Below are 15,540 nucleotides of genomic sequence, written 5' to 3'. Positions count from 1 at the left end.
AATGTTTTTCATTGAGATTTGACGCTTGCTAATTTTTATGACATACATATTTGTTCAATTTAGATTTTTATCATAAATTTTATAAATTCACACCTTTCATAATATCAACCGTAATGGCACGGTTAGAATACTAGTCTTCATTAATTCTTTAATTCATAAGTAAGTATATTTTAACCCATGATTAGCAAATCACCACGAAAAATAATCCATGACAGCTCGAGCATTGACTTCTTTTTTTATGAAGTTGAGGGCAAAAGCCCAAGCTCGAGCATATTCTTTTATTTTTTATTTTTATGGCTATTGTATCTTGATTCTTGACTAATTCTTTAATTCATAAGTAATGTTTTAATCCATGATTAGAAAAATCACCAAGAAAAACAAAATCCATGATTAGCACGAGCATTGACTAGTACTACTTCCGGTCCTATTTATAAGTATGAAAGAGAAGAAAAATCTTGGTCATTTTTATAAGAACCAAATGAAAGTTTGAGCTATATTAATTATTTTTTTCCAATGATGCCCTTATTCATTCTAACTTGTAAAATGTGTCTCATTAATTATTCTCTCTTTTTCTCACTTTCCAACACTAATAACAAAGAGTAATTTTGAAAGTTTATTTTAATTCAAGACATATTTAATGCAGTTTATCTAGTTTAACTACATTTCTTAAACTATGTGAATTTTTTACGTCGCTAGTTCTTTTTTTTTTCTTTTTATATCAATTGTATCTGCAATTATAATATACAGCCTCCAAATTTCAAAATTTGACACGACCCTTAGCTTTTTGTGTCTATAAATAAATATTCATGATTTTGATTGTTCCCTTACAACTGAGTGCAGTACAGACTACAGAGCTGTGTTGCTATTACAATGGACACCCTTGAACTTGTTCAGACACGACCCTATGCCACTTCCCTTGCTTTGGGTGCTGTGTTTCTCTTCTTCTTGTTTTGGTTCACCACCAAACGTTCCAAACTTCCCACAGTACCAGGTAGCTATCTTTCACTCATTGATGTATGTTGTTTTATTAGTAAGTTTCAATTAATCAATTTTCTATGTTTTGATTGAACTGGTGGTAAAAGTATTAAACTGGTTGGTTGGTTAATTTGTTGCATGCAGCGGTTCCAGGGCTTCCAGTGATAGGGAATCTGCTGCAATTGAAGGAGAAGAAACCTTACAAGACATTCACTCAGATGGCTGAGAAATATGGGCCAATTTATTCAATCAGAACTGGTGCTTTCACCCTCATCGTTCTCAACTCTGCTCAAGTTGCCAAGGAGGTTACTTGCTCTTCTCCTTCCCTATTTTTTCTATTATCACTGCTGTTGTTTTCAAATTTTCAACCCTTTACTTAACAGATGCATGAATATATTGATGTTTATATCAAATCTCGATGGAAGTGATTTTAAAATGTCTCGCATTGAATAGAGATATGATCAAATAAATTTTTATAAATAATAAATCAATTCTCACCAAAAGCTAGCTTTTGGGGTGAAGTCTGTTAGAATATAATATAAAACCATTGATGTGATCCTTACCCAATAACTTAAGTTTTTGAGATAAGTGTTTATTTGACCCCCAAAACCTCCTGGATTCAAGTTGTTGCCAAATTAAATTGTTATCTTGTAATTTCCTTGGAAATTATCTTTGACTTTAGGTAAGGGTTCTCTTTTTCCTTCACTAGGTTTTCCCAAGTGGGTTTTCCCTAGTAAGGTTTTGGCTAAATCACACTTTTGGCCCCTGATGTTTCAAGCTTGTGAAAATTCTGCCCTTATTCTATTTTTGTCGATGTTTCTACCCCTCATGTTTTCGAACAGTGCACTGTCTACCCCTCTGTTAGTCAGACGTTAAAAAACTAACGAAATGAGCTGATGTGACTTTTTTTTATATATTTTTTGGACCTGCCACGTGATAATTACAAGTGAAATTTGAAAAAATAGGCAAGGGAGATTCAAACTCAAGACCCGTAAGTAGCAAAACATGCATTATATCAGTTCAGTTACATACATAATTGATATATACATGAAACAAATTTAATTTATATCATTTCCTTGATCATCATCAACTTCATATACTCATCTTCATCTCTCCAATCCACTGAGGAACCTCTCCTGAGAAAACCTGACTGACAGAGGGGTAGACGGTGCACTGTTTGAAAACATGAGGGGTAGAAACGTCGACAAAAATAGAGTAGGGGCATAATTTACACAAACTTAAAACATCAGGGGCCAAAAATGCTTTTTAGCCTAAGGAGGTTGGCTTAAATGCATTTGTTGCCCCTGATGTATCGCCAATGTGCAAATGACAACCCGACTCTTTTTTTGTCGACGTTTGTACCCTCAATGTTTTGAGAAAGTATAACGAATGCCCCTCCGTCAGATTGACGTTAAAAAACTAACGGAGGGGCTGACGTGGATTTTCTTTTTTTATTTTTCTTTTATTTCTTCAGATGCCACGTCATTAAATGAAAATAAAAACCTTGAAAATTGGTTGGAGAGGTTCGAGCCCAAGACCTCATAGTGGCAAAACACACATATTACCAGTTGAGCTACATGGAGAATTGTTTAATTTAACAACCGAATTTTATTTATTTCACGGACCAAACAAACTAAAGAAAATAATAATTCATGGACCAAACCATCTTCTCATCATCACCATTGAAACCCACCACCACCACCACCAAATCCCCCTCTCACCCAACACCACCGCCACGATCATAAATCCCAGCTACCCACGACCCACCATCAAACCCAGCTACCCACGACCATCAAACCCAGCCACCCATGACCACCACAACCCACCATCAAACCCAGCCACCCACGACCATCAAACCCAGCCACCCACGACCCACCATAACCCCAAAACCCACAACCCACAAATCCAACACTAAGAAACCCAAATTTGAAGGGGGAAGAAAGGGATAAACATGCAGATATGAAGGAAAACCACAAATCCATCAATTTTTGTTCTTCCCCCTTCAATTTCGCAGTTCAAATTCGTGTTCTGGGTTCTGGATGATGATGATGGTGTGGATGATGTTCTTGGGTGTTGTTGTTGGGAAAATTGGGTGTTCTGGAAAATTGGGGAGAAGTGGTGGTGTTGTTGTTGTTTGATGTTAGGGAAATCGCTGGGGCGTGAAGGGTGTTCGCCACCATGGTGTCGCCGTGCCGTGATAGTGGCGACGACGGTGGCTGGTGGGGCTGCGGAGGAAGGAGGTTCAATCTGGGTTGGGCCGTTGGGGTTAAGGATTGGTAAGGGAAGAAGATGAATGATGAGGAAGAAGATGAAGAAGATATATGAAATAAATAAAATTCTGTTGTCAAATATATCAATTGTCCATGTAGCTCAATTGGTAATGTGTGTGTTTTGCCACTATGAGGTCCTGGGTTTGAACCTCTCCAACAAATTTTCAAGGTTTTTATTTTCATTTAATGACGTGGCATCTGAGGAAATAAAAGAAAAATAAATAAAAAAAAATCCACGTCAGCCCCTCCGTTACTTTTTTAACGTCAATCTGACGGAGGGGCATTCGCTATACTTTCTCAAAACATTGAGGGTACAAACGTCGACAAAAAAAGAGTCGGGTTGTCTTTTGCACATTGGCGATACATCAGGGGCAACAAATGCATTTAAGCCTATTGAATTTTACGATTTATGTGGCCATTTGTGGTTCTGCTAGATATTGTTTTGGATTGGACCACAACCCACTTTTAGCTGAAAAAGAGACCAAAGGAAGACCAAGTACCGAAAAGAGAGTTGGTAATTGGAAGAATAAAATCATAATTCAAAGAATCATCTGATTTTTGGATTGATCCACTGGTTCAGCTTCAATTAGTATGCCATATGAGTCCTACTCCTCCTAATTAGCAGATTAATTTAGATCTTTTTAGGGTGTTTCTCTATTTTCCAGTTTAATTAATACAAGGAGGATATGCAAATATTATAGTGTTAATTGTCCATAAAAATATTTATGTTTCTGGTTAATTAGATTATAAATATTTATGGTTGCCTCAGGCAATGGTGACCAGATATTCATCAATTTCTTCAAGGAAGCTATCAAGTGCGCTACAGATTCTGACTTCCAATAAATGTTTGGTTGCTATGAGTGACTACAATGAATTTCACAAAAAGATTAAAAGACATATTCTTGTAAACGTTCTGGGAGCCAATGCACAGGTTGGTTGGTTACAATAACTTATTAAATAGAAATCTCTTTTTTTGTTGTTGTTTGGTTCTGAAAGTGTATTTTTCAATGTTCAGAAGCGACATCGTCTCCACAGAGAAGTGATGATGGAAAACCTTTTGAGGAAGTTTAATGAACATGTGAAGACCACCTCTGATTTGGCTGTTAATTTTAGGGAAATATTTGCATCTGAACTTTTTGGCCTATCAATGAAACAAGTAAGTCTGTTTGGAAGAACTTTTTTAAACGTATCTTATAGTATTAGCATTTATGCAAGTGTTTGTGACATCTTATATAAATAGCTTACGGTCTACCTTTAAATTGTTTTGAACTTATTTGAATAAGTTGTTGAGATTAACTGATGAATTAAAGTTTATGTTTATCAATAATCTATTTTTGGCTTATTTTAATATGTTTCTCAAATTAGTGTATAAATAAGTGTTTATGCGATGAGATTTTATTGCCATAAGTGCTTAAATAAGTTGTTTATCCAAGCACGCCCTAACAAATGACCTCATGGGGAACCTTTAGGCTCTGGGAAGTGATGTAGAATCCATTTATGTGGAGGAGCTTGGGAGTACATTGTCAAGAGATGACATATACAAGATTCTCGTGTCTGATATAATGGAGGGTGCTCTTGAGGTGGATTGGCGAGATTTCTTTCCATACCTTAAATGGATTCCGAATAAGGGCATAGAGATGAAGATTCAGAAATTGCATGATCGCAGAAAAGCTGTCATGAAGGCCTTGATGAATGAGCAGAGGAAGCGATTGGCCTCGGGAAAGGTCTGGTTTTTCTTTTATACATATAATTTCAAATCTAGCAGATTCGATTCTGTGAACTTTAATTTGATTGTTTGGGATGTCGCAGGAAGAATATTGTTATTTTGACTACCTGTTGTCTGAAGCTAAAGAAATGACTGAAGAACAACTTTATATGCTGATATGGGAGACCATTCTTGAAACAGCTGATACAACCTTAGTTACAACAGAATGGGCTATGTATGAACTTGCTAAAGAGAAAAATTTCCAGGTTGTTTTTCGAGCTTTGTGTATGGTTTGTTAATTTATAGCATATTTGGATAAGTTTTTCTTTTCGAATTGCTTTGAACAATTTAAAATCAATTATCTATAGTTTACCCCTTTATTTCAGAATCGATTATTCTAAACGTGAAAAATGATAGGATTTCCAAACATGCTGGGAATCGATTCTGGCACCAAGAAGCTACTGACATTAGCTTCTTCCTATAAATGATTGAATCAATGATTTTCATATGGCAGGAGCGTTTGTATGAGGAGCTCCGAAATGTATGTGGACATGAAAAAATTATAGAAGGACAATTAGCAAAGCTACCTTATTTAGGTGCTGTGTTCCATGAAACTTTAAGGAAGCATAATCCAGTTCCAATTGTCCCACTAAGATATGCTCATGAAGATACCGTGTTGGGTGGATATCATATTCCTGCAGGAAGCGAGGTGCAGAATTTAGCTTCTTATAAATATTAAATATTATGTTTATATGTATGATTGCGAGCCAATATTCACATAAATTTATATGCCTCATTCATTCATGTTAACTGCAGATTGCAATAAATATATATGGATGCAACATGGACAAGAAGCAGTGGGAAAATCCTCAGCAGTGGTCACCTGAGAGATTTCTTGATGAGAAATATGACAACGCGGATTTGTACAAGACAATGGCCTTCGGAGCAGGGAAGAGGGTGTGTGCGGGGTCTCTTCAGGCCATGTTGATTGCTTGCACAGCAATTGGCACATTGGTTCAGGAATTCGAGTGGAAGCTCGGACAAGGGGCGGAGGAGGAGCTTGTGGATACAGTGGGCATTACCACCCACAGGCTCCATCCTTTACAAGTCAAACTCAAGCCAAGAAAATAAGTTAGAAGATGGACTAGTTGTTGATTTGGTAGCTATTTCAGTACTCTGATATGAGCAACTTAGTAAAATAAAATTCCCTCAATGAATAAGGCTTTGATATAATGTTTGCTCCTCTAAAATAATAAATGAATGTGACTCTCCTGCGTGACATACATTAGTTGGATGTAAGTGTAAAATTATTTTACATTGATAGTGCATTTCCACTAAATTCTAAATTTATTTATTTGTAGTTTTTTTCCTTAGAAATGTTATATCATTAATATAATAAAATGTATATCATCATTACTATAATTCATTTAATAAATATATTTTGAACTTATTTTCTTTTATTTATTTGAAATTAAATATTTATTTATTATTATTATTTAAAATTTTATGTGGCGCTTTCAAGAATTGTAAACAAAGAATGGTTGAGTATTATTGTTGTCATTGACGATGAAGGTATGCGTGTTCAACAACAATAAATGTTATTTATAAGAATGTTTTTCATTAACATTTGACTTACGCTTGATAATTTTTTTCTTCAAAAAAGCAAATCTCATAGATAAAAAAGGCTTAATTGCACTTTTGGTCCCCCAACTATACCCTTCCTGCGAAAATCGTCCTTAAACTTCAAAATTAGCAAAAAACGACCCTGAAGTTTACACCCGGTTGCAAAACTGGTCTGCCGTCCAAAACCATCCAAAACTTAACGGATTCTGGGTTAAAAAATGTATTAAAAATTAAAAAAATGAAACCCAACAACCTTCATTCATTATTCATCTTCTTCAAACATCTTCTTCTTCATTTTCATCCCTGTCATTTTCTTCCCACATCATCCTCAATTCTTCTATTTCGATTCAAAATTCTATTGGAGAAAAAACGAAAAGGAGCAGCAGCAACTTCCATTTGGTGCTTCAAAAGAGCGTAGGTGGCAGAAGCGACAACAGAAGCGATGAAAGGTGGCAGAGATGAAGAAAAAGGTGAACGAAGATACCCATAGCTTTGCAGACGAAGTTGAGGTTGCTGATTCGGTCAATGGTTCGGCGACGGTGGCGGGTGATGGTGAAGGAGGCAGATTCAAGCCACCACCTTTCTTCTTCAGATCTGGTCTCTGTTGATTCTGTGTCTCTCTCATTTCAGATATTCCTCCCTCCACGACTCCTTCCTCTTTAAAACTCATAAAAATCCCCCTTTGTTCACCCCAGAACCAAGAAAACCCACCAATTTTGGAACACCAACACACTTGCATTTTCAAGTTCTAGGTTTTATGGTTGTTTATGGTTTGAGTACTAGATTTGAAGGGGGTCAATTGATCTTCTGCTTCAATTGCTTGGATGTGATGGTGAATTTTGGTTTCGATTGAAGAAGCAGAGAGAAAATGCAGGTTGAGGTGGAAAGGGATAACAAACAAGAAACGATAAAACTCACCTCTTCAGTTTTTCAGGATTTGTTTTTCCTGGATTTGGTTTCATTTTAATCTGAACAATTTTTTTTTGGATTAAAATTTCAGGTTGTGATCATTTGAATCTCAAATGCTCTCATGAATTGATGTAATATTCTGGGTATTTCTGGATTTCAATTAAAATACAATTATTTTCTCAATTTTATTTTTTATTTATTTTTTAATACATTTTTAACAGAATATTCTGTTAGTTTTTAGACGGAATCTAACGGAAAACCAATTTTGCAACCGGGTGTAAACTTCAGGGTCGTTTTTTGCTACTTTTTAAATTTAAGGACGATTTTCGCAGGAAGGGTATAGTTGGGGGACCAAAAGTGCAATTAAGCCGATAAAAAATCATTGGGAACAAGCTTTCCCAACTAAGCATCTAACAACATGGCCTAGCACAAAGCCAACCAACCAAAATAATACATTAAAAAACATAAAAAAGACATAACACAACAAGCAAAAACAAGAGGCAGAAAAGAAGGATCATAAAGCGGAACATGAAGGGGGGAGCACTAGCACACAGCTACCAACATAATTCCCATGCAACAAAACATAACCACCACCTCAAATCGTAGGGGGGCGAGGCGCACCCAACATCAGCTACAGGACATACCTCCACAAAGTACAAACTCTATTACATCCTTGTTTAGCCAGAAAATCAGCCGCAACATTTGATTCTCAGTAAACATGTTGAACAACAATGCAATTTACTTGAGAGGCTAGCAAATCAGTAGAACTCAAGGCATTTAAAAGCTTCCAGGTCGGTGGTTCTTTTTACTCACCATCCCACAACAAGAAAAGAGTCACTTTCCACCACGACATCCCTCAGATTATGCTCTTGGCAGAACAACATAGCATGTAATATAGCTTCAACTTTTGCTTCAAATGTCCACCGCGTCCCAACCGCTTTGGAGAAGAAACAAATCATTTTGCTCGAGATATTGCGAAGAACTCCTCCAATCCCACTTCGACCAGAATCCCCCTTTGACGATCCATCGACATTAAATTCCAACACATTCTCAGGAGGGGGCACCAATTACCTTGTCTAATAACATGAGAAGTCCGAACAATTCGGATGGCTTCAAAGTTCTAACAGAATTAAGACATCGCGAAAGGGACATTCTTTCCACCATGCTTGAATCCACCATCCAATCCGAAGCACATGCAAATCCCACATAAAGGTGGGATCAAAGGTTTTATTCTGAAAATTGACATCTTTACGGGCTAGCCAAACGGACCAGCACAACGCAAAGGGGATGAGAGACCAAAGAAGCGGATCAGATAACACCATCAAAGACTCCCAAACGTTATCCAGAGAAGATATATCCCGGGGGCAAGATCAGTACTCACCTTTCCTGATCAGTACTCACCTTTCTTGCTCATAACTCCACACCAGATCTACCACACTAGAGGACACGAGAGGAGATTAGTGTCGACAAATTTTTCGACATCATGGGCATCCCTGAGAATAAGGAAGTCAAGATGGTGGCGATCAAGTTGAAGAGTACTTCTGCTGTGTGGTGGGATAAGCTTGTTATTCAAAGGCAGAGGCAGAGAAAATGGCCAGTCAAAATATGGCGTAAAATGAAACAGTTGATGATGGAGTGATTTCTACCAGAAGATTATGAGAAAATTCTTTATAAGATGTAAATCAATTGTGTGCAAGGAAAGAAGACCGTGACGAAGTATACAACTGAGTTCATACGTCTGTCTGAGCGTAACGAACTAAGAGAATCTGAAAATCAGAAGGTGGCTCGATACATAAGTGGCTTGAAGGGTTCCCTGCAAGAAAATATGGGTTTGCAAACTGTGTGGACCGTCGCTAAAGCATCCATCCTTGTTTTGAAGGCTGAATTGATGGAAAATCTTCTAGAAATTTCCCATATTTTCCAAAGTATTCTCCTCATAATAACATCGAGTCAGCAGAAGAAAAAGAGAAGAGCGCAATAACCAAGGATCCCACTTATGGAAAAAGTAAACTAGGATCTTGCTATCATCCAAAGAAGAAGGTCAAATGAAGAATCTATTTCGAACACACTGTTTTGTTAAGAACAAGGTGTGTAACTTGATCGTGGACAGTGGAAGAACTGAGAATCTGGGTTCCCAGAAGTTGGTAGAGTACTTGAAGCTGACCACAAAGCCTCATGAAAAACCGTACTCCTTGGGGTGAGTGCGTAAAGGGCCACAGGTGAAAGTTTCATAGACTTGCAAGGTACTTATTTCCATTGGAAAACACAATATAGAGGAGGTATTTTGTGACGATTTGAGTATGGATATATGTCATGTTTTACTTGGACGACCTTGGCAGTATGATACTGATATTATGTACAAAGGAAGGAATAATGTGATATTGTTTACGTGGGGAACACACAATATTGCTATGGCTCCTGTTTTACGCTTTGATAAGAGTCCAGTAGAAAAGAAGTCAAGTTTCTTAGTGATGATGCATAATGAAAAGGAGCTCGATGAGGATGTTAAACAAAACTAAATATTTCTGCTCAGTGGTGATTATAGAAGCTGTAAATGCCCGATTGGAGGCTACTAGAATGAAGAACAAAGTTGTTGCCGACAAAGGCAGGAGAGCTAAAGTTTTCAATGTAGGAGACGATGTGATGGTGTTCTTACGGAAGGAGAGGTTCCCAGTTGGTACTTACAACAAGTTGAAGCCACGCAAGTATGGTCCGTTCAAGGTGATTCGAAAGATCAATGAAAATGCTTATGTGGTGGCTCTCCCAGATGACATGAATATCCTCAATACCTTCAACAAGGCCGGCATATATAAGTATCAGGAAGATGAGGTCCTTTATCACGATGAGAACTCAGGGTCCAGTTCTTCAGGGGTGTAGGAGACTGATGTAGCGCAGCTGGCTGCGCGCTTCGATGACGGGTGAGCCTGGTCGGATTTCCGGATTTAACTCATCTGAATCAATCTCGGACCCGCAAAACATCATTTAAGTATTTTATTAGGATTTAATTTATTTTTTGTTAGGATCTTATTTATTTTCATTTAGGATCTTATTTATTTTTGGTTTAGAACTTACTTATTTTCAATTAGGATCTTATTTATTTTTTGTTAAGACTTTTTTCTTTTCTTACTCAAGCAATTGTAAGGCATAACCATTGATCAGTTTATGAATTATAATAAAACTTGAGAGTTTTCTCTTTTCTAGTGGATTCCAGAGTTTATCTCCTTTTCTGGTGGATTCTAGAGTTTATCCTTAGGGTTATCGCTTGCTAATCATTATTATCCTTGGGGTTAGCGCTTGCTAATCCTTATTACGCTTCTGATTGCATCAATGAACCTGCCAAAAGAAAAGTTGCACCTTGGGAGAGAATATATGTTTAAGTCGCTCCGGAACCACCCAAGAACCCACTTCAAAGACTTGGGCTTCAACAAGGCCACAAATAGCCTTCAATGAGAAGAGTCCCGCTAGATCACCCGTCCACGCCAAACCATCATCACCTTCAGGGAGGGGGGGAGGGTAACTCACTTGGTGAGCTAAGGGAATGAAGGGATTTGCAGGGTGAAGGGCCAGGGTTCGAATCCTGACGAAGGAATTAATTTACTAACAATTAACAACTAACATTCGTCTATAAAAAAAAAACCTTCGGAGGGGATCACAAAATTAATAGAAGCTAAGAGCTCTAAATAATTTTTATGACATACATATTTGTTCAATTTAGATTTTTATGAAAGTTCTTATAAATTCGCACCTTTCACAATATAACCGTCATGACACGGGTACAATACTAGTCTTCATTAATTCTTTAATCCATAAGTGTTTTTTAATCCATGATTAGCAGATCACAAAGAAAAATAATCCATGACAGCTCGAGCATTGACTAGTATCGCTAGTTCTTTTATTTTTTATTTTTATGGCTATTGTATCTGCAATTACAGCCTCCAAATTTCAAAAAATAACACCCCTTTTTGTCTATAAATATTCATGATTTTGATTGTTCCCTTACAACTGAGAGCAGTACAGAGCAGTGTTGCTATTGCAATGGACACCCTTCAACTTGTTCAGACACGACCATATGCCACTTCCCTTGCTTTGGGTGCTGTGTTTCTCTTCTTCTTGTTTTGGTTCACCACCAAACGTTCCAACCTTCCCACAGTACCAGGTAGCTATCTTTCACTCATTGATGTATGTTGTTTTATTAGTAAGTTTCAATTAATCTTTTTCTATGTTTTGATTGAACTGGTGCTAAAAGTATTAAACTGGTTGGTTGGTTAATTTGTTGCATGCAGCGGTTCCAGGGCTTCCAGTGATAGGGAATCTGCTGCAATTGAAGGAGAAGAAACCTTATAATACATTCATCCAAATGGCTGAGAAATATGGGCCAATTTATTCAATCAGAACTGGTGCTTCCACCCTCATTGTTCTCAACTCTGCCCAGCTTGCCAAGGAGGTTAGTTTCTCTTCCCCTTCCCTATTTTTTCTATTATCAATGTTGCTGTTTTCAAATTTCAACCCTTCACTTAACAGATACATGAATATTTTGATTGTTATATGAAATCTGGATGGAAGTGTTTTTAAAATGTCTAGCATTGACTAGAAATATGATCAAATAAATGTTTACAACGGATAAACCAATTCTCATCCAAAGCTTGCTTTCGGGGTGAAGTCTAGCCTAGATTCTAAGATAGTATCAAATCTTATCCTAATTCCTAGATCCATATTTATTGGAGACTATCCATATATGAGCCGGCTGTTACTAGAGACATAACCAAATAAATAGTCTTTGTCAAGGGTAGAACCAGAGATGTCTAGCCCGAATTTTAAGAAGTGCAAAATGAATTCTTGGGTTGATGTTAGTACTTCTCTTATTAAATTTTACGATTTCTGTGGCCATTTGTGATCTGTTTGATATTGTGTTGGACCACAACCCACTTTTAGCTGAAAAGAGAGACCAAAGGAAGACCAAATACCGAAAAGAGAGTTGGTACTTGGAAGAATACAATCACAATTCAAAGAATCATCTGATTTTAGGATTGATCCTCTGGTTCTGGTTCAGCTTCAATTAGCATACGAGAAGGATATGCAAATATTATAGGGTTAACTGTCCATGAAATGTTTATCAAAAAAAATGTCCATGAAATTATTTATTTTTCTGGTTAATTAGATTATAAACATTTATGGTTGCCTCAGGCAATGGTGACCAGATATTCATCAATTTCGTCAAGGAAGCTATCAAGTGCGCTACATATTTTGTCTTCCAATAAATGTATGGTTGCTACGAGTGACTACAATGAATTTCACAAAATGAGTAAAAGACATATCCTTGCAAACGTTCTCGGAGCCAATGCACAGGTTGGTTGGTTACAATAACTTGATTAAATAGAAATCTCTTTTTTTTGTTGTTGTTTGGTTATGAAAGTGTATTTTCCAATGTTCAGAAGCGACATCGTCTCCATAGAGAAGTGATGATGGAAAACCTTTCGAGGCAGTTTAATGAACATGTCAAGACCACCTCTGATTTGGCTGTTAATTTTAGGGAAATATTTGCGTCTGAACTTTTTGGACTAGCAATGAAGCAAGTAAGTCTCTGTTTGGATAAGCTTCTTTTTAACTTATTTTATAACATAAGCGCTTATGCAAATGTTTGTGACATCTTATGTACTCCCTCCATTTCACAAAGATTGTTGTTTAAGGTTGTGACAACAAAGAGTAAAATTACAAATATTGATTGTATAATGTTACTAAAGTACCCTTATTTAATTTTACTAGTATCATGTGCAACTATTAAATAAAGGTATAGGTGGGAAAAAATGCATTGACTTTCTAAAATAACAAATATTTTAGAATATTGAAAGAATGCTCAAAACAACAATATTTCTATAATAGAGAGAGTAAATAGCTTATGTCTACCGTCAGCCTATAAGTTGTTGAAATTAGCTTATGAATAAGAATTTATGTTTATCAATATTTTTGGCTTATTTTAATACGTTTCTCAAATTAGTGTATAAATAAGTGTTGATGCAAAGAGCGCTTATTGTCATAAGTGCATAAATAAGTTGTTCATCCAAGCACGCCATAACAAATGACCTCATGGGGAATTTTTAGGCTCTTGGAAGTGATGTAGAATCCATTTATGTGGAGGAGCTTCGGAGTACATTGTCAAAAAATGATATATACAAGATTCTCGTGCTTGATATAATGGAGGGTGCTATTGAGGTAGATTGGCGAGATTTCTTTCCATACCTTAAATGGATTCCGAATAAGGGCATAGAGATGAAGATTCAGAAATGGCATGATCGCAGAAAAGCTGTCATGAAGGCCTTGATGAATGAGCAGAGAAAGCGATTGGCCTCGGGAAAGGTCTGGTTTTTCTTTTATACATACAATTTAAAATCTAGCAGATTTGATTCTGTGAACTCTAATTTGATTGTTTGGGATGTCTCAGGAAGAAAATTGTTATTTTGACTACCTGTTGTCTCAAGCTAAAGAATTGACTGAAGAACAACTTTACATGTTGATATGGGAGACCATTCTTGAAACAGCTGATACAACCTTAGTTACAACAGAATGGGCTATGTATGAACTTGCTAAAGATAAAAATCGCCAGGTTGTTTTTTGATCTTTGTGTATGGTTTGTTAATTTTTAAGTTTCTTTTTTCGAATTGCTTTGAACAATTTAAAATCGAATCTCTGTAGTTTACCTCTTTATTTCAGAATCGATTATGCTAAATGTGAAAAATGATAGGATTTCCAAACAAGCTGAAAATCGATTATGGCACCATGAAGCTATTGACATTAGCTTCTCCCTATAAATGATTGAATCAATGATTTCCAAACATGCATTAAGTGGTTTACCCCATTATTGAAATATTGTCCGCGGTTTTGTATTTATGTGGCAGGAGCGTTTGTATGAGGAGCTCCAAAATGTATTTGAACATGAAAAATTTATAGAAGGCCAATTAGCTAAGCTACCTTATTTAGGTGCTGTGTTCCATGAAACTTTAAGGAAGCATAGTCCTGTTCCAATTGTCCCACTAAGATATGCTCATGAAGATACCGAGTTGGGTGGATATCATATTCCTAAAGGAAGCGAGGTGCTGAATTTAGTTTCTTATAAATATTAAATTCTCTCTTTATATGTATGATTGCCAGCCATTATTGATAGAAATATATATGCCTCATTCATTCATGTTAACACTGCAGATTGCAATAAATATATATGGATGCAACATGGACAAGAAGCAGTGGGAAAATCCTCAGCAGTGGTCACCTGAGAGATTTCTTGATGAGAAATATGACAACGCGGATTTTTACAAGACAATGGCCTTCGGAGCAGGGAAGAGGGTGTGTGCGGGGTCTCTTCAGGCCATCACAATAGCTTGCACAACAATTGGCACATTGGTTCAGGAATTCGAGTGGAAGCTCGGACAAGGGGAGGAGGAAGAGAGTGTGGTACAACGGGCCTTACCACCCACAGGTTCCATCCTTTGCAAGTCAAACTCAAGCCAAGAAAATAAGTAAGAAGATCGATGGACTAGCGGTTGATTTGGTAGCTATTTCCACTCTGTACTTTAATATGAGCAACTTTATAAAATAAAATTCCCTCAGAAGATGGAGTAAGGCTTTAATATTTGGTCCTCTATTTTTCAATATAAATAAATCATCTTTCAAAAAAATATATATATATAAATAAATCATCCAGTCATGTTTCGGAAACCCATAAATTGATTTAAGAGTGCTGATTTGACATCATCTTGAGTTGGTTAAATAAAAGAAAGGCATAGTTCTTTCCCTCCCCCTTTTTGGTGTGTTATTTCCTCTGTTGGGGGGAGAATAGACCTGTGATTTTTTCTCCCTGAACACAAGGTTGGTTGAGCAAAGCCAGAAGCATACACATATATGTTTTATCTATATGAAACTATATAGATTAAAAAATGTGATGATCTGGTAAGAAGATAATAAAAAAATAGATACCTTCCATTTCACAATCTTTCATGCTTTATCGATCCTTTAGCATTACATTACTATTTTTTGTATCCAACTCATGTTGTTCTCATATTTTTT

The 15,540-nt window shown here is 36.6% G+C and overlaps 2 protein-coding genes across 2 annotated transcripts; both read left to right on the top strand.

The window, feature by feature from the left end:
- Window positions 1-817: 817 nt before the first annotated feature.
- LOC130748710 (ent-kaurene oxidase-like) lies at window positions 818-6,296 on the top strand. The gene is made up of 8 exons (XM_057601952.1): window positions 818-991; window positions 1,120-1,280; window positions 4,015-4,176; window positions 4,261-4,401; window positions 4,715-4,969; window positions 5,055-5,216; window positions 5,465-5,659; window positions 5,767-6,296. The coding sequence occupies exons 1-8, from the start codon at window positions 871-873 to the stop codon at window positions 6,079-6,081; spliced, it is 1,512 nt and encodes a 503-aa protein (XP_057457935.1). The 5' UTR covers window positions 818-870; the 3' UTR covers window positions 6,082-6,296.
- Window positions 6,297-11,447: 5,151 nt separating this feature from the next.
- Window positions 11,448-15,366, top strand: LOC130748708 (ent-kaurene oxidase-like). The gene is made up of 8 exons (XM_057601950.1): window positions 11,448-11,638; window positions 11,766-11,926; window positions 12,667-12,828; window positions 12,915-13,055; window positions 13,582-13,836; window positions 13,922-14,083; window positions 14,376-14,570; window positions 14,680-15,366. The coding sequence occupies exons 1-8, from the start codon at window positions 11,461-11,463 to the stop codon at window positions 14,995-14,997; spliced, it is 1,572 nt and encodes a 523-aa protein (XP_057457933.1). The 5' UTR covers window positions 11,448-11,460; the 3' UTR covers window positions 14,998-15,366.
- Window positions 15,367-15,540: the final 174 nt, after the last annotated feature.

The sequence above is a fragment of the Lotus japonicus genome, chromosome 3 (genome assembly GCF_012489685.1).
Source record: "Lotus japonicus ecotype B-129 chromosome 3, LjGifu_v1.2".
Taxonomy (NCBI): Eukaryota; Viridiplantae; Streptophyta; class Magnoliopsida; order Fabales; family Fabaceae; genus Lotus; species Lotus japonicus.
The sequence above is the reverse complement of the archived record's forward strand: the minus strand, read 5'-3'. Positions and strand labels throughout refer to the sequence as shown.

What these genes read in the sequence shown, in the direction of transcription:
- LOC130748708 (XM_057601950.1), top strand. Translation starts at nt 11,461, where the DNA reads ATGATTTTGATTGTTCCCTTACAACTGAGAGCAGTACAGAGCAGTGTT. An exon ending in CTGCCCAGCTTGCCAAGGAG is followed by an intron (nt 11,927 to 12,666) that starts GTTAGTTTCTCT and finishes TGGTTGCCTCAG; the next exon opens with GCAATGGTGACCAGATATTC. An exon ending in ATATTCCTAAAGGAAGCGAG is followed by an intron (nt 14,571 to 14,679) that starts GTGCTGAATTTA and finishes TTAACACTGCAG; the next exon opens with ATTGCAATAAATATATATGG.
- LOC130748710 (XM_057601952.1), top strand. Translation starts at nt 871, where the DNA reads ATGGACACCCTTGAACTTGTTCAGACACGACCCTATGCCACTTCCCTT. An exon ending in AGCGATTGGCCTCGGGAAAG is followed by an intron (nt 4,970 to 5,054) that starts GTCTGGTTTTTC and finishes GGGATGTCGCAG; the next exon opens with GAAGAATATTGTTATTTTGA. An exon ending in ATATTCCTGCAGGAAGCGAG is followed by an intron (nt 5,660 to 5,766) that starts GTGCAGAATTTA and finishes TGTTAACTGCAG; the next exon opens with ATTGCAATAAATATATATGG.